Source organism: Choristoneura fumiferana, chromosome 6 (genome assembly GCF_025370935.1).
Source record: "Choristoneura fumiferana chromosome 6, NRCan_CFum_1, whole genome shotgun sequence".
Lineage (NCBI taxonomy): Eukaryota > Metazoa > Arthropoda > Insecta > Lepidoptera > Tortricidae > Choristoneura > Choristoneura fumiferana.
Window position 1 is genome coordinate 13,014,224 of NC_133477.1, and position 18,688 is coordinate 13,032,911.

General features: G+C 38.9%; 2 protein-coding genes across 3 annotated transcripts in view; one reads left to right on the plus strand and one right to left on the minus strand.

Moving 5' to 3' along the window:
• The first annotated feature begins 319 nt into the window (after window positions 1–319).
• ect (ectodermal) lies at window positions 320–11,469 on the plus strand. Its single transcript, XM_074089311.1, has 8 exons — window positions 320–463; window positions 608–831; window positions 1,830–1,937; window positions 2,026–2,433; window positions 6,312–6,519; window positions 6,694–7,147; window positions 9,801–9,935; window positions 11,102–11,469. Exons 2-8 carry the CDS (start codon window positions 615–617, stop codon window positions 11,237–11,239), a joined length of 1,668 nt encoding a protein of 555 aa, XP_073945412.1. The 5' UTR covers window positions 320–463; window positions 608–614; the 3' UTR covers window positions 11,240–11,469.
• A 136-nt stretch (window positions 11,470–11,605) lies between these two features.
• LOC141429108 (sodium-independent sulfate anion transporter) overlaps window positions 11,606–18,688 on the minus strand; it is a 52,270-nt gene continuing 45,187 nt past the window's right edge. For both annotated transcript variants that reach the window (XM_074089310.1, XM_074089309.1), the window contains exons 11-13: window positions 17,650–17,800; window positions 16,887–17,060; window positions 11,606–16,544 (exon numbers count right to left, since the gene is read on the minus strand). In XM_074089310.1, coding sequence (XP_073945411.1) covers window positions 16,351–16,544; window positions 16,887–17,060; window positions 17,650–17,800 — 519 coding nt within the window. In that variant the 3' untranslated portion in view covers window positions 11,606–16,350. The remainder of the gene's footprint in view (window positions 16,545–16,886; window positions 17,061–17,649; window positions 17,801–18,688) is intronic.

Below are 18,688 nucleotides of genomic sequence, written 5' to 3' on the forward strand. Positions count from 1 at the left end.
ATAAATTAATCGATTCCAACTAGCCTGCACCTCTTAGATTCATAGATTAGAAATTATTGTCAAAACAATTTGGAACGATGAACGATTTACTTAGACAATTTCCATTCTAAAGCATTTTAAAAACGAATTTTAATACGTCCATCAAGTTTTATATTTAATTGAATGGTAAGGTAGTGTAGTTTGGTTGAGGTTACGGCTTGAAACTGTTTGGAATGGTTTAACGTGTCTGCGCGCGCGCTGTTCTGTGCGCACCGGCTACCATCACTACTTTCCTTCCCTGCGTGTGTGACGTAACTCTATAAAAGAGTGCGCAGTGAAGACGCCGCCGCTATACCGTTTCCGTTCGCCAGGCCCGGACATAGCGTCCCGACCACCGGTACCCAAGGACGCGAGCGGAACCTCTTCCGCTGGAGCCCCCAGCTCTCAATCCAGGACTCAACAGTGACCCCTAGTTCAACAAAAGGTGAAGTGCTTCCAAGGATCAGTGCACGTGTGTGATAGTGTTGTGATATCGTGATGGCAACAGTGTCGTGTGGTGCGATGGAGTGCGAGGCACTGTCGCGATCGCGGCTGTGATGCTGGTATTAAAGGCCTCTGTTTGTTTCAGATACGAGATGAGGTCGTTGTTCTTGTTAGCGGCGCTCTGCTGCTTAGTGTTGTCAACGACGGGCAGTCCCATCGCGCGATCTGAGGAGGCGCAGGAGAAGGAGGTTGGAAGGCAGGCGGCTGCTGCAGCGGCGCCGGCCGCGCCTGCCGCTTCTGCTGACGACGATGATGATGACGATGACGACGACGATGACGATGATGTGGACCTAGACGACGCGCTGACGGGTAAGCACCATTTTTTTAACGAAAAATTCAACGGCTTGCCTTTGGTCAGACTCACTAAATTGGCACTAAATGTTATCCAAACAACAAACCCCGTTTTGCTTTAACGTGTCATCGTGAAATTGTGACTAGTCAAGTATACGAGTAGTGGCCTGTTGATGAGTTGTACCGTTCAAAGGAACTAACGGTAGAACTTTAAACGTTATGACATTTGCACCACGATATTTTTTTTATAGTTAACGTTAAATAAAGATCATTAAAGAGTTTTGTTCGTCGTTTAGATAAAGGACGTTAAGGCGATTAAATTATGCAGACACTGTAATGCGTCTCTTTAACACCTGTGGTGAAGCGTCATTAGAGGAATGATAATCCAATGATAATCGTGATAAATATTTCTAACATGATATTTAACAGAATAATTGATGGCAAGATGTGTTTGACTTTACTAATTGATCAAGGCACTAGTAGTTACTTGATAGATGAGTGTATAGTTGAAAGCTCAAACACAATACGCTCCTTTCTTCGGACAGTAAGGCAAACAACAACAAAAAAGAAAGCGACAGCTTTTAAGACACTACAGCCGTTTTACTTAACTTTCTATATCTGAAATCGAAACAATCTAGAGCATTGCAATTAAAACTATCAATACAATGGCGTCCATTTATCAGAACGTCGAAAGTGTTACGTTTCTTCGATATAAATTCCTGAGAATCAGGACACGAGCACCGCGGAATGTGAAGCGGCCGGCGTGACAGCCGCGCTCAATACTTAATTAATTCAAACAGAAAGACTCAATCAGAGAAATTGATGCTCCTCTGCTTTCTAACGACGAAAGTCTCGCGCAGGACGTCACGCGCTACCGCCGACTCTGATTAACTGTTTGTTTAACAGTTCATTTGCGTTAAAGTGATGCTAATCGCACTAATGAACACGTTACGTTACAGCCTACTTAACCTAGAGCTTTGTTTTAAGGTTTTTCATAAATTTTATGTTTGCTTTAGGCGATGATGACGACGATGACGACGACGACGAAGCTGATGATGATGATGAGGCTGATGACGACGACGATGATGATTATTTGGAAAGATTCTTCGATGACATCTTAGGAGGTAAGGCTGATTTCTAAACTGAAATTCAATATAGGTGATTTACAATTCGTCAAACGTGGATTTCACACCATATTTTTTATATCCACAGATGACGAAGATGACGACGACGATGAACCATCACCGGTGCAGTCAGTCGTTGCTCCTGCCGACACTGTGGCTGCCGTGCCCGCCGCACCAGCCGCCGCCGCCTCAGAGGAAGTTGCCGCTGCTGCTGAAGAAGCAGGAGAAGCTGAATCGGAAGCAGCCGCTGATGGTGAAGAACCAGAAGCCGGTCAAAAAGAGCCTGCCAGCGCAGAAGTTGAAGCCGTCGCACCCGTTGAAGAGGTAGCTGCCGCTTCTGATGACACCGATGACGATGATGAAGAAGATGACATTGCTGACGCACTCGACCCTGAAGATGACGACGATGATGAAGAAGAAGACGATGACGACGACGACGACGACGATGAAGACATCACTGACGCACTCGGCAGAAAGGTCGCTGGCAAACAAGCACGTGAGTCCAAAAAGCTGAAAGCTAGTCTCGTCAAACATACGAAAAAGTCAGGGAAAAAAGCCAACTACCTGGGTAAAGTAAAGAAAACCAAAGCGACATCGGCAGCGGCGGCGACAGCCGAGCACAAAAAATTCAGATAGTGAGTACGCCACCGCAGTCCCGGGCGCCGCCCGCATCCACCTGAGAGACCTCCGCGGTCCCCTCCTTTAGCTTAGCTATTTATTGACTATTTATTTATTCTATTTAATTTATTATTATTTATTAAGTGAGTGTGTTTGATGTGTGAAAGTGTAAGTATGGAACCGAGAGAGTTAAATTAATGTCTAGATCATGTCACACTGGTCTCGTGGCAATTTATTGGAAATAAATCTGTTGTTCTAACTTGTTGTGTGCAATTTTTTATAGAACCTTCAAAATGATTTGTGCGTTCATGACGTTAATGCATATGATTGATTTAATGTAAAAAATCGGTCAGAAATCTAGTACAAGTTTCTTTCTATCAGCTGATAGAGTGACATTATCTAGTAAAATTAATTTAATTTTGTTTGTAATCATGTATTCTAGTCAATATAAAAATATAGTTATGCTAACCCATATAATATTACGTATGATTATAGATGTATGTAATGGTTCTCTTATGCATATATCTGTTTCACTCCCGTATTACATCTAAACTAGCTAATAATATTAGTATTCTATGTAGATATCAAATCGTAGATATGATTAACTAGCATTTTGACCGATTTATCTATATCTAACGCACAAATCTATGATCCCGTTCCTAAATTCCTGCCAAATCAAATTAAATTCAGAGTAGAAAAAAGAAAGAAATCGGTTTGGATCGATCTAGAAATCCCGTGCTTAAGATGAGTGCGCGGACGCGGGCGCGGTCGCCAGGAGGAACTAGTTTGTTCGATGTGTGTTAAGGGGTCGGACGCCAGGCGGCGGCCGCTACTTTCCCAATCCGGCCCGTTCATCGAACCCATCCGATTTCTTCTACAACCTTGACACTTTCTTTGACCTTGCTCCGCCACCGCTCAGGAGCGACCTTGAGGAATCTCAAAGCATTTCAACAACCGATAGAAAGTAAATCGCACTAGATGTTTACTCTCACTGAATGACGTGTGCACCGCGAAATTTGCGTGTCCGGCTCAGTGAAAACGAGATAATGAGATGCGAGAAGAGAAATTTTAAATGTTTGTCGTCGTGAAATGCTGGGAGAGTCGCGGGGAGTCATATTCGACCCGAATGGAACTCGTTTGTTACCGGTAGTGGCAACCTACATACCTGCACCTGTTTAATAGCCGTCTTGAGACGGAGATAGAGTGAAAATTGGCTTTATAAACAACTAAACAAATTGCATAATATAGTGTCATTATCATCTCTACCAATATCAAGAGCGTTGTTAACTCGGGTTTGTTGCCAATAAAGACTGAGGTGCAGGAGTCATCACTTGGCAAGTGCCTATCCGTAAACTGTTCCGTATTGGTTAGATTAGATTTCTTTACCATGTCTCGGCACGCAGTTTCTTTTACGTGTGGAAAATAGAAAATTCACCGTTGACTGCGTGTATTAATTGTAACTGGCCATTAGAATTCAGGCGTAGCTCCGGCAACGATACAGTTAGGTGATCGCGTGTGTACACTACGTGATCAGAATTAGGTGTATACTATGAATTATGCAGGCTAATTATTATAATGTAGGTACTCGCGTGATGCAATGAAAAAGTGACGAGTTTGTATTTATACAAATGACAAGAATGTCACGTCCGTTGAAAGAGAAATTGTTTGGCAAAGTTTCCCTTCTGTTTTCGAGGTTCCGACTATTTCAGACAGTCATTTGCAAACCACACATTTAGTGCCACTTTTGAATAATGGATTTCTAAAATGAGTGTGGTGGATGCGTTCATATCATACTCATATGAGGTCATATACTTATTATATAACGCTTTGTATAATAAAAACCTTCATCATCATCATCATCCGCCGGAAGACGTCCACTGCTGAACAAAGGTCTCCTTAGGACGCCACAATGTACGACAACTCTGAATATAAACCTTACTTATTGCTAAACTAACTTGATATATATTTACATAAACTCAATACACAAAATTAAAAATTAAAATTGATTAAAATTAGACTAATTTAAAAATATTTATAAAAGTAAAACAAACTAATAACTAAAGTATAACTAAAAGAAATTTGAAAAATTATCCCCCCGCTGCATGGACCCAAAGATGCTGGCAGCATTTCCTCGCTGTATAGCAATGCTGATACGTTGTGCGAGAAAGCTGCCAGCTCTACGGTCCCCTGTGGTATCTGAGAGACGTTTGGATAATTCTTTGAAGATATTTTTTGCGTTGGGCCCCCACGGACCTAAGGTCTCACTCAACCCCGAATGGAACAAAGTTGTATTCAGGGCCGAGACCTTTGTATTTGTTTATTTTGAGTTTTTCCGCCGCCTCTGCTGCTGCACCAGCATGAATAGCTGTTCCGCGGACGTGGGAAGGAGCTAGTGTGTCTACTTGATATAGGTAGTGAGCTAGTAATTACACAAAACTACAAATTGATTATATTAACTGTCAAGAAACGTATAAAAAACTGTTAAATGAAAAGTAACTAAATACACGTACCTAAATGCTAACATGCCAAGTATGAATTGTGATTATCGTCGATTAATTAAAAATATACATAGTATCTTTTAATAAGTGGTTGTAAACAATATTTTTATACAGTGTTGTCACTGGCATGTCGACATACCTTGATATATAATCTACAAAAAGAATTGTAGACGCTCAGATTGTAAAATTCAGGGTACCTAATTCGACGCAGGCAATTAATATCAATCCATAGCCATCTGATTTTAAAGTATTATTGAGTCTGTTTATATAACAGTGCTGTGTTACTTAATTACGTATTTCTACCGCCCATAAGTAGGTAATATAACATAATACTTATTACCTATACAAACATGTAAATGGATGTGTTCAAAACTGTTGGGGCTAGGTAAATTCTCTAGGATAAGACACTAAAAGTAGCGCAGTAAATATGAAAATACTTTAAGATTCACAACATTCGATCCCACTTAGGCGTGTCACAATCTTATTATTAAATTATCAAATAAGAGCACTCGATCTCCGATCCCATTGATTTTTTTGTTCTAAATATTATAAAAGTAAGTACTTTCCTATTCAACGTTTCCCTAAAGATAAAATAATTAATCAAATGACTTAGCTGATTGTGTTTAGTAATCTTCGTTTGATGTGTACGTTAAATAGGTGTAGGTACAATTATCATTCCGCTAATTTGAAAAGCTGAGAATGTTTTGGATGGTATGGTATTAATATTTGATTGATGTGTCGGGATTTTTTCGATAAGGTCAACGTCCGCGTGCTCTACACTACACGCTACGCTAATGCATAATAGATATATGACAGATATGAATGACCGCACATACATTGCAAGTTAAATAAAAGCTTGTAAAAAGCGTTATTAGTTTAAAGCGCAAAAAGCAGTCGTGATAGTTGAAATCAAATCGAGATTATATATTTTCCATCAAGTTGCCATTAATTTATACTCTCTTACTCATAAATATGATCTCGATGTAAAATTAAATGAGTTCCTTCTTTACAAGCCCAGGTAGTCGGATTAGCAGAATATAGGTACTGGACAGCAAAAATAACGGATCACTTTGTATGGAAAGTCTACGCAACCTAACCCGTTACTTTGCTCGTTAGTGAAGATACCTACGAGTAGTAAATGTTCGAGAATAATACTTATAAGATAATTTAAAAGTTATTGATAAAATAAGAATACAATTATCTAGGACTTTCTACAGCATTATAAGGTTTACTAACAAGCCGCGATGTCGATCAACAGGTTCAGTAGAGCCAGAACCGGTGAAGAAACCGACGACCGTCCCAGCAGTCTACATTGTCAAGTACAATCGCTTCGTAGACAATATCTTGGAGAAGATGAATGACATCCTGCGACGCTCTTACGACCCAGTCAGTGTGAAGCTGCAGCCAATTGATGCAACCAAGAAGAGCACAAAGCCTAAGAAGAACAAGACTAAATCGAAGAAGAGGTCAGAACCAAACGCGTCTGATTGACGGCTACTTAATTTAAATCAATGAATGCATGAAAACGATTTCGTTAACGATCAAGTGCTACTTTAAATTCGATTCTTAGACATCGTTAGTATCGAATAACTTTCACTTTTCTTTTCTCTGTGTTCATTAACATTTAATATTGTTTCTAGGAAATCATCCAACAAGAAAAAGAACGCAGCTCGTGCTGGTAACGCTGAAAAGACGAGCGACAAAATTGCATCCAATGATACGGAAAAAATTAACAATATTGACAAACCAATCAACGATAAGCCTGTAGAGAAAATTCAGAATGCCGCAGAAGGCAGGGCGTTGAAATCAGAGAACGGAAAAGCAAAACCAACTCCCAAGCCGAAACCTCCAACTAAAACTACAAAGCCTAAAACAAAACCTCCATCGAAGCCTAGCACTAATAAAAAACCAGTGCCCACTAAGAATAAGACTAAGACAACCGTTTCCAAGAGCAAACCTAGGGCAAAGGGGACCTTGTATGGGCTGTCGTCATTGAGGAGAACAGGGGACGTTGCTGTTAGCATTATGTCCGATCATACTACCGTGAAGAGTAACTTTGCCGTTGGGCCACTAATCCTGCGAGTTGAAAAGGAGGTTTGTAATCTACATAAACAGAAAGCTGTCAAGGGCAGACCTCTTGAGGGGAGGTTTGACCTTAAGGGAGGCCTAGTAAGTTATTCTTTGAGTAAAACAATAAGACGTTTTAAATAACAATTTTTTAATTAAAAATTAACACAAAAATAACAGGCCTAATTTGACAAAATTAAAAGTAAAAGTATTACGAGAATCTCAGGTAGTGAGTTCAAGAGATTTTATTGAGAGGTGGTTCTGATTATTCGGTCTCACTGGCCTACACTTCCCTGGAGTCGGAGAGAAGAACCCGGAGCGAAGAGGCTGGCCACAGCAGGGGGGCCTGGTCCAGCTGAGTGGTCGTCGGTGCCGAGGTCAAAAGGGGCCTTAGGGCGGCAGGACGAGCAGCCTGGACAAGTGTTCCACGCCGGAACGATCAGGGTCTTGGACGAGCCAGGAAGGATGTGCAGTACTCCGGAAGTTAAGGCCGTCAGGGCTTAGTGTCAGGTTAGGGCGTAAAGGGGCCGCCTGAGCCGTGAGAGCTGTAGCCGAACGGAGCTTTGAAAGTTGTAGCCGTGCAGAGCGGAGAAAGCTGTAGCCGTACGGAGCTTGTAAGCCGTACGAAGGTTTGTAAGCCGTACAAAGGTTTGTAAGCCGTACAAAGGTTTGTAAGCCGTACAAAGGTTTGGAAGTTGAAGCCGTACGGAGGTGCCCAAGTCTGGGCGTATGGAGCTTTCGAGAGAGCTGTTTAGTGTAGTGTGAGCTGTTGAATGTGTGTTTTACAGCTGTGCTTCAGCTTTTAAGGGCGAGAATATTACAGTTAGAATTCCCCCGGTCACAGCTGATCGACAGCACCCCCCTTGGCCGACAAAAACGGTCAAGGGTGAGTTGGTTATAGATATATTTAGTCGTACAAACTCGTGTAGTAAATGAGTGTAATAAAATGCCTACTTTTATAAAATAATTAAGTAAATAATAAATAAATATTAAATACATATTATTATGTAAATAAATAAGTCAAGAGAAAACTACGGTGGCGACCTCTAGAGTTCGTCCGCCATTCTGCTCAGAGATCCCTTATTGAGGAAAGCGCCATCTAGCTTACACTGAGCTAACTAAGATGTCAGCGATCGCCTATGTGCATCGTCAAAAAAAACCCACGGGCGCCACTGTCAAGGGCAGACCTCTAGAGGGGAGGTTTGACCTTAAGGGAGGCCTAGTAAGTTATTCTTTGAGTAAAACAATAAGACGTTTTAAATAACAATTTTTTAATTAAAAATTAACACAAAAAATAACAGGCCTAGTTTGACAAAATTAAAGTAAAAGTATTACGAGAATCTCAGGTAGTGAGTTCAAGAGATTTTATTGAGAGGTGGTTCTGATTATTCGGTCTCACTGGCCTACACTTCCCTGGAGTCGGAGAGAAGAACCCGGAGCGAAGAGGCTGGCCACAGCAGGGGGGCCTGGTCCAGCTGAGTGGTCGTCGGTGCCGAGGTCAAAAGGGGCCTTAGGGCGGCAGGACGAGCAGCCTGGACAAGTGTTCCACGCCGGAACGATCAGGGTCTTGGACGAGCCAGGAAGGATGTGCAGTACTCCGGAAGTTAAGGCCGTCAGGGCTTAGTGTCAGGTTAGGGCGTAAAGGGGCCGCCTGAGCCGTGAGAGCTGTAGCCGAACGGAGCTTTGAAAGTTGTAGCCGTGCAGAGCGGAGAAAGCTGTAGCCGTACGGAGCTTGTAAGCCGTACGAAGGTTTGTAAGCCGTACAAAGGTTTGTAAGCCGTACAAAGGTTTGTAAGCCGTACAAAGGTTTGGAAGTTGAAGCCGTACGGAGGTGCCCAAGTCTGGGCGTATGGAGCTTTCGAGAGAGCTGTTTAGTGTAGTGTGAGCTGTTGAATCTGTGTTTTACAGCTGTGCTTCAGCTTTTAAGGGCGAGAATATTACAGTTAGAATTCCCCGGTCACAGCTGATCGACAGCACCCCCTTGGCCGACAAAACGGTCAAGGGTGAGTTGGTTATAGATATATTTAGTCGTACAAACTCGTGTAGTAAATGAGTGTAATAAAATGCCTACTTTTATAAATAATTAAGTAAATAATAAATAAATATTAAATACATATTATTACGTAAATAAATAAGTCAGAGAAACTACGGTGGCGACCTCTAGAGTTCGTCCGCCATTCTGCTCAGAGATCCCTTATTGAGGAAAGCGCCATCTAGCTTACACTGAGCTAACTAAGATGTCAGCGATCGCCTATGTGCATCGTGACAAAGCTGATTGAATGACTGACTGACATATCAACGCACAGTCCAAACTCTGTAGTTTGAACTCAGGGGCTCAGAAGCTTGAAATTTTGCACAGGCCATCTTTTCATAACGTAGGCGAGCAATTAAAAGGGCGGGTTTTTAGAAATTCAATCTCTAGAGGTGAAATGAAAGATGAATGGTTGGAACATTTAACTGTTGAAGCCACAAATATCAAATTCAATTTTCATGTTGTTTTGCGCGGCCAAAAAGTTTAAATTTTCATTTATTTTTGCGCGGATCTTTACAATTCTTCCGTCTGCATGTCTGTCTGCTAGTTTAGCTCCAAGACTCTAGTACGAGAAAGTGATAGGAAAAAAATATACTTACATTTTCTTTCACGTCAAGTAGGGGTGTAATTTTTTCTTATCTACCGCAGGTCGGGCGTGGAGCTAAGAAAGAGCTGAAGTCGGCAACAGCTACAACAGCAGAGATGACAGGGAAGATCACTTTGAGAGTAAATAACCAGGGAGTCGCCACACTGCATTCTATCAAAGTATTACAGCCCAAACAGGTAAAGAAATAATCATAAACACATCTTGTAACAACACAGCTTTACGCAAACTAATCGAATCGAGCTAGATAAGCTATACTTTGGCTATATCCAACCTTTTATTTGTATGGGCCACAAATATGTTATAGTTGTAGCTAAGATGCAGCGGGTCCCAAAATTAATAAATAAATACGAGTAAACAGCATTAAAAGCCAAAATTGTTGAAAATAGAAATATTTTTTATCCAGATGGGACACTCATAGAAACTTGGCAGTTGAAGAGTTTTACCTACCTGACCTCATTTCGTTGTTCACAGAATCCTGTCTTTGCTTTTTATTTGGTCTGAACTTCGAACTACTAAGGATGTATCTTACCTATACAAGATGATTATATATTTCCGCTTGTTGTTGGGTTACTTTGACTGAACACCCAGTAAATGATTATTGAACAAGATTATTTGAATATCAATATTAAAAAAAAGTATTCATACCTACATAGAAAAATGTTTACATCGGTGTTTAGCCAAGCCAACTGAGCCATCCATCTGCCGAAATATTATGGCTTAGTTTTTAAAATATACTTAGCTGCCCAAAATTTGGCCCACCCTTCATACAAAATTACCGATTCTGCATACCTTTTTTTTAAATTGTGTTTTGTTTATTTTCTTTTGTACAATAAAGAGTTTACATACATACATACATTTGAGGGCCAGATTTTTTGCCGCTCAGTATATAATATTTTATACCCTCTTACACTGATCCCTCTTACAATCGAGAATCGACAATACAGATACCTACTAAAGTTATTTTAATAATAATAAACAAGAGTTAGGTTAGTTAGAGTGCGTTACCTCGCCATTCCAAGAAGGATGTTATGCACAAAATTGTTTACAAGGTAAAGCCTAACAAGCCATGACTACACGCGTTAACATACTAGTGGTCACTGGTAGCAAGATAATAGGTAGAAAGCAATAATCGCCACCCATGGATACCCATAAAATAAGTTACTAGCGAGGTCCTAGGGTGTACATTCGGAAATATTGGCATTGGAAGTAGATTTCAGTTTTACTAAATAGTTGCCAAAAGGTTCCGCAAGAACCAAACCGAATAGGACTGCCAACAGTCAAGGAAGCAAGGATGGCAAGAAAGTATTGCCAGTTTTTCTGTATTACATTAATTATTTTACAGGTACGCGTGGATAGCAATCATGAGCGCACAAGAGAATTAGTTTGGCGCCGCAGTGCAAGAATCGCTCACGTAGTTTCAGAAAAACTGATGACCGTCTCCAAACCCATGTTCTTCCATCAAAGTGTGACCAAAGAGTAAACTTTTTGTTCCAGAAGGGTTAAGGCAGGGTGATGAACTCAGATTTGCATTTATAGATTTTAAATTCATATTTATTAAGAGTTAAGACTGTCAAATGGTTATAAGTAAGATTTAATGATACTCATTAGGTTTTTGAATAGTCAGAAGATGCATTTATTATTTTATAGTGTTACGGTGCTAAGATATTCTGTATAGTAAGAGAATAACATAATAAAATCATAGTAAAATTTTATCTGAATTTTCATTCCAGTGTAAGGCTACTTAACATTTTAATTACTTCTCAATATTACCACAAACTATATTGCTTATGGTGAAAAGGTTTCTGGGCATATAATATAGATACCTAGTAGATAATAATACAACAAATCAAGGTCATTTGAACTGTCTATGTTTATTCGTGTATTTTTTATATTGTAATGGATACAATTTTTACAACCACGTAAAGATTCTTAAACAATAATGGAACAACACAAACATAATTCACTTAATCAAATTAAATAAATAGGACCACATCAGTGAACTTAAATTAAATGATGTTAGTACTTAGGTATGAGAGTGACAGTTAAAAAAACTTATCGTCACTACTTTGATAAAAGGCGGTATCTCAAAATCGATGATCTTTCCGAGTAAACATTGACCATTGTTTTAAGGGTCAAATTTGTTGACGTATTGATTTGAGATACGAGATTTTTCAAAGTAGTGACGTTATTTTTCTTTCGTTGTTCTGTTTACACGTTATGCCTAGACAAAGTTTTCTTTCAATATGGATAATAACTGTAAAAAAAACTCACAGTTTGATAGGTATTTAGCACTGACAATTTCTTTATTACATAGGGGCTGTTTTATCACCCTATTGATTAATTTTACTTGACGGATAAATGAAACAGGAAGTTAGTCTCTTGCAGTGTGTGCATCGGCATTTAATATTATACGAATAATAAGACATAATGTGCATTGATCACTACCACATTTTGCTATAGTTCTGGCAGAGATAATTCTTTTCTATTAATGAGTAAAGTTATCATTTGACTGTAAGTTACAACAGGCTGTTAAAAATAACCATCGACGGAATTGTACTAAAAGAAATTTATTTAGAACGTTTTGAAATACTTATTGGTAAAACTATCTCAAGACTACAACTGCAAACTGGTCGAAACGTTGAGGTAGCATTAGCAATATTTTAGAACCTGATAAGTCTCGGGTAAGCTATTAGTTGATTGGAAATCACGAAAGTTGAGAACAACAGTTATATGCTGCGAAAAAATTAGGAAATAAAAAAACAACAAATTTTGCATGACGTATCTATTATAGATAATGTAGGTGATAAAACCTACTGAGAACAACGATATGTCAGACACGCCGGAACACCTGCTGTAGAGGTAGTGGTACCGCCAAATAGTTTTATGCATAGCTTTTGATTAACCTCCTTTTTTACGTAAAAGATATACTTATTCCGTTAGGTTGGCAGTCAGTTAATCTCGTAGTTTGTCCCTGTCTCTTCTGAACGCCTACATATTTTATATCGCGTTTGACATAAGCGCGCCACTTGATTGGCCAATTTAATGTCATGAAAACCGTAAAGAAAAATGGAGTTCTGTCGTAGCAAGCCTTCGCTTACGGGCTTGCTGCCCATAAAATATAGGAAAGAAGAGCTAAACATACAAGCCCCTCGATTTGTTACGAGTGACTTGGGTGCAAGGGGCCACCTTTTTTACACCATATACATTTAGATAACGGGCATAGTTGCTCCTATTTGGTGTGTGACTTGCGCCACACCCCTGTGTTGTTCAAGATCATACTAGGACCTTGGGCTCGGCGAGACACAAAGGATATTTCAAGGTAGGCGTGCAATGAATTTCCCGCGGACTGTCGTCATTTAATACCCCAAATATACAGTCCACCAAATCGCTGGTGGCTATTCAAATCCTTCACCCGTAAGGTCGTATAGAAACCTTCGTTTCTTCGTACCTTCGCTTCAGGTTCTCTAATCCCTGATAAAATACAGAATTGTAAAAGCATATGTTTTGACGAAATTTGAAGTTAGTGACAGCGACATCGCTGGTTCAATTTGCGATTCACTTACTAAAAACTTGTCGTACCATTCATCCTTCCTTTGCATTTGCCAGAGCAAAACAATGGCATAAACGGTACGATACGGTACGGTACGGTATTTACGATACTTATCTAAACCTCATAAACTGCGGCTTAAGGAATCATAGCAGATTGATTAAAACGTCAATTCAACAGGTTTTATTGTTATTAATTTATCAAAAAGTTATCGTAAGAAATAAAATTCTAAGGTCAACGTAAGAAGTCGCTAAATTGGATTTTCTCACTGAGAAAATGCTAGGCTGAAAATATGAACTAATAACTTTAGAAATATTAATAGGGAAAAAACTAATAACATTGACTGAGAACAACGAGATACGCCAGACCACCTGCTGTAAAGGAAAGAATAAAAAATCAAGTTATAATGAAAATAATTTATCGACATTTTAGTGACTAGCGAGAGAGTTGACTCAATTTGCGAGTCACTAAGTATACAACTAGTATACCATTGCATTAGATAGCGCAAAAAATGGCATAAACAGTTTACGATAATTATCTAAATCCCATAAACCGCGAACTATGGAATCACGTCAGATAAATTACATCGCCAACAACAATATATTGATAGTTATCTACCAAAAAATAAGGATAACTTGAGTACAACAAGTATCAATTGCAATAAGGATAACGATATGTGGGACACGCCAGACTACCTGCTGTAAAGGTAAGAATAAAAAATAAAACTGTACAAAAATGTGCTCTCTACGCAAAACTCATACATTTGCTAAATACATATGTTTATCTAAATGTATTTATTAAATCAAAATTTTAAGACTACCTACATGATCCTAAAACATTTGCCCATAGCTATCGTATTTTAACCATCTGTATCGATCACTTAAATGAAAACTGCATAAAAATCATTTTTATCGATCTGTCCAACAATTTCATTAAAAATTTACCCACGCCTTTCACTTGATAATTTAAAAAATTGCCCCATTTTCCATACTTCTGTGTTGGCCTAAAAATAATGTAGGATTTATCAAATCAAAAATCCTTGGTAATGCGCGTGTCTGAAAGAAATGCTCCTCGAAATAAACGACGCGAAAGAAAAAATCTGGATGCATGCCACTGCCACATGAATTAACCATATGACGGGCAACATCTAATGTGAACTTAGATCTCATTGTACCTTATTATATATATTACACATTTGAGTTTTTTTTTATGAGATTTATTCTCATGTTTTGAAATAAAATTTAACGAGAATGCTTTTACCACTTATTAACAAATTGTAAAAATACATTGTACACCATTGCATTACGCGTATACCTGTAATTATAGCTGCGTAAATAACGAAAAATTATGTAGGTACGGAATGTATTTTCATAAAATAAGTGCAAGTATGATTGACAACAACATACATTCAGTATTGTAATTGTAATGACTCGTAGTTAAAATCACCCCCATAAGAAAACATTTATCACGAATTGTATAAGTAACCCGCTATAACACAGCATTTGAAGCTCTAAATCAGCGGGTGGAAAAGAAATAATAGAACAATGAAGGCAGCGTCCAATCGTGGATTCATGGACAAGCTGCTATCGCCTATGAAGAGACGTTTGTGATGCTTTTGCGGGAAGGGTGACGTACGCACTGATGGCGGATTTATCGTTTGACCCTTCCTTGCATCTGCGAATTGGAGAACTATACTCTCAAGTATAGTGGAAATTGAAATATAAATAAATTGTACTATGCAAATGAAGTTTGCACTATTTCAAGAGTAACGTAATGCATCAGATGTTCTAGAACACATGGTTTTTGTTCAACCACACGTCAATTTCTTTTAGTATAATTAGTGCACTTTTTCTTAATGGTTGTAGTTTCAATTTTTTAAGCCAGAACTAAAGCTGTTGAGCATTTTAAATAAGTATTATAGGTAGCAAGTATTCATACACAATATATGTCGAATGACGAACGATGTTTAGGTAATACGGAAACTTCGCAAAAAGTACTGATCGGTAATAGTACACGTGAAACGTCAGTTGCCATGCGTAACGTGTTTGACATAGTCTAAGGTTTTGTGCAGGAACACGATTGTCACCTGTCAGTTTGCAAAGTTACAGGTCGATTCACAAGAGCTGGCACGAATGAATTGAATGGGTGAATGATAATGTCTATGTGTGCATCACAAAATAATTAAATACAGGTTGATCCAATATGTGACAATCGTATTTTAACAGAATCTAGTCTCATAAATTTTCAAATACAGTGTAAAAAAAATCCCTTCGTACATATTCGTGTTTGCATACTGATGCCCTGAACTGTCCTGTTCCTAACTTCTAAATTGTTCTATCGATAAAAAATAAAAAAACGGTATTTTTTTTCACAAGCAACGAAAAACAGTGCAATTAGTTTAAATAGGTATATAACACTGGTTTCATTATGTATATTCACCCTTAAATGATCTAAGTATAAAATATTTTATTCACTGGCTTACAAGGAGCATAGAACCAATAGTAGAAATACTGGCCATCCAATTCTGAAACTCATTTATCTTTTCTCGTAATGTATTAGCACTAATATCCTTATTAGTAGAATTGTGATTAGATACAATTTTTTGTTTAAATTAAAAAGGAATGTTTTTCACTACGCCACGCGATGATCAAATATTTACTAACGATATTGATAAAAATATCGGTTTGCCAAACTGTACAAAGGTCAATCGGTGCAGCATTCGCCGCAATGGTTTTTTTTTTTTATATAAAATAAATTATATTTCCACTATCTTGGTTATTGACGTCTTTGGTTATTCTATTGGATATGTTTATGAAATTTAGGCTGCCAAAATAATAAGTAAAAAAAACGATACCTATTTTATATAAATTTTCGTCTCTATTTTTGAGCTTTTCGAATTAAAAACGGCACTGTTTCCCTCTATTAAAACCGTGCCTGTGAATGAGCATACTTACCATGAAATTCAAAATGATCATGTCAACAATACCTGTACGAACGCCTCAGTAACACAAATTGTCTATATTCACATGTAATTGGTCGCACGGTCACGTGTTATTGACCTCACTTGACAGCGATTTTGAGCTGCCTTCCATCCTCAGTAGGGGGGTGCTATTTCTCGCCTCAGCTATAACAACTTCTGTGACGTCTTCGTCGTACTGTTTTAAGGAATTGTACGAAGGCGGTGGTGTGATGTTCTCCTTATTACCGGAGTTCAGTAAGGGTATCTGGCCGGTGAGATCTGGGGTGAAAATATATTAGAAGATAAATCTTAATATTATTATACGTTGAGATTATAACGTGCACGATGAGAGACATTTTTGACTTGTATCACTCAGTCTCCACCTCATTCTTTTGAATAGAGTTCACGGGCAGGTGTTATTTTTACAAAATGAATGTGTTAAAAACTGGTAACATTTGACATTAGCAGTAAGTGAAGCTGTCAGAGTATATGTAATACAGGTCAAGTTAGTCACAAAAAAGGTGCCAAATTTGGTATTGATCGTAAGCAGTCAAATTAATCCCCCTAAGAGCCTTTCACTCAAATTATTATACTCTTTGGATGGTTTCTTTATGACCTTACCTTGTAGCCGAGCCTCCAAGTCGTTGGCAGTGGGCACGACAACAACACTAGAACCGGCCCCGCTAAACACGGCAGCAACGGTACTACGCGGCGACAACAACACTAGAGGTTGCCCGCGCGCAGAGAGGGAGCTCGATAGCGCACAGATGCCTTTGGCTGCTGTGAAATCTGCGCCTGAAAAAATATAGGTATTCAAAAAAAGGCGAAGAACTGATAATTGTTTTCTTAAAATGGAAATTAAACTAAGCGGAATAGGAGCTCCACGAAGCGGAGCTCCTTCCATTTTATGTCACAGCTGTATTCTGTCAGGTGTTATTTAATTTAGTCGTTTTACTAATATTTCAAAGCGTTAACGTTACAAGCCAAGAGCAGCACTGACACTATAAACAATTGACTACTACTCCACCGCTATCATAGTATTAGTAATAGTACAATTAATACTTAAGTGTTAGTACAACATATTAAGCCTACAATGAAACTGGCAACAGTAGCCGACATACGGACAATCCAGTCTGTTCGAAAACACGCCCAGGATGCTGTTGGTGCTAGCCCTAACTTTGCCTAACTCTGCTGCTCTGATTTTATGTGAGACTGTCTCCATTTAACCGAACAGAATAAACAAAGACAGCATCATAGATATTTGTCACAAGAGATAACAGGAACTTAAGAAAAAATGGTGAAAGGATATGACAGCAATAAAGATGGCGTTAAAAAAGGATATGACAGAAATAAAGATAGCGTTAAAAAACGGCAAACAACTTACCTAGCACGTATCGACAGTCTATCACTACGGGCATGCTGCAACCGCCCTGTTTCTTTGCAGCTCTTTCTACGTACTGCCTTATGTATTCAACTCCGGGGAAGTATAAGCTGTTCCCAACGGTTACTAACAGGTAACGGAGGCCGGACGCGTTCTGGAATTGAAATAGATAAGTTTACGATTTCAATATCAATTAATTTGGTCGCGAAGTTTGAAGAATGTTTTTTTGTGAGGCGAAATATCGCTAGATGGCGTTAGTATCGAGAGGCCGTTTGACGTTACTGCCTTGCTTGCGATTGGCGCACTTAGTTATTTAACCAATCACAAACGTGATACAAATGTCAAAGTTGTCAAACGGACCACACAATACTAGCGCCTAACCAAACCTTCATTTCAAGCGTTTTGATCTTTATTGATTTTGAGCCTTGGGTGTTTGACCTAGTAAACTCTCGTAAACTGCCAATGAGGGCTATCGCGAATGAATTCGCCGCTAGTGGCGCTAGTGTAGCGTGAGGTCTCCGAAATGTCAAATCTCATAGTTTTTGGGTGAGCTACGCGGGTTTATTTATAATTAGATTTTTTTTGTGAATATTTTGCATTACCTGAAATTAATTATGGCAATTATGCGTTACAAGGCAATGAATGTCTGTGTTTTGAGACAGTTTTGTCTTTTGGAAACTTTTGTCCTCCCTTTTTTTCCAAACAAAACGGGACTAAGCAACACTGTGGTTGCTGGATATTTTTATGGTACGGTTTTAAGGTGTTTTAAATATGATTTTAATCTAAACTTTGTTTTAACGCCCGTAATAACAGACTCTGAAAGCCACACATAAAAACCTCACGCAACAGTGCGCCATCTAGTGAGACAAAAAACGATAGCCCTCATTGTAGTATGTGTATGTGTAAACGAGAACTTTAAACTTTTCCCAAAATTACATCGTGGTCCGCATTGACGTTTTGCACCGGTTGAGATTTTACCCCGATCCCGTGGGAATATCGGGATAAAAAGCCACCTAAGTGTTATTGCAGATATCCAGCTATC

Bases quoted from the DNA above. Each gene is read 5' to 3' on its own strand.
- ect (XM_074089311.1), top strand. From the start codon at position 615: ATGAGGTCGTTGTTCTTGTTAGCGGCGCTCTGCTGCTTAGTGTTGTCA. The intron at 2,434-6,311 runs GTGAGTCCAAAA...GTCGATCAACAG, and splicing joins GGTCGCTGGCAAACAAGCAC to GTTCAGTAGAGCCAGAACCG. The intron at 9,936-11,101 runs GTAAAGAAATAA...ATTATTTTACAG, and splicing joins AAGTATTACAGCCCAAACAG to GTACGCGTGGATAGCAATCA.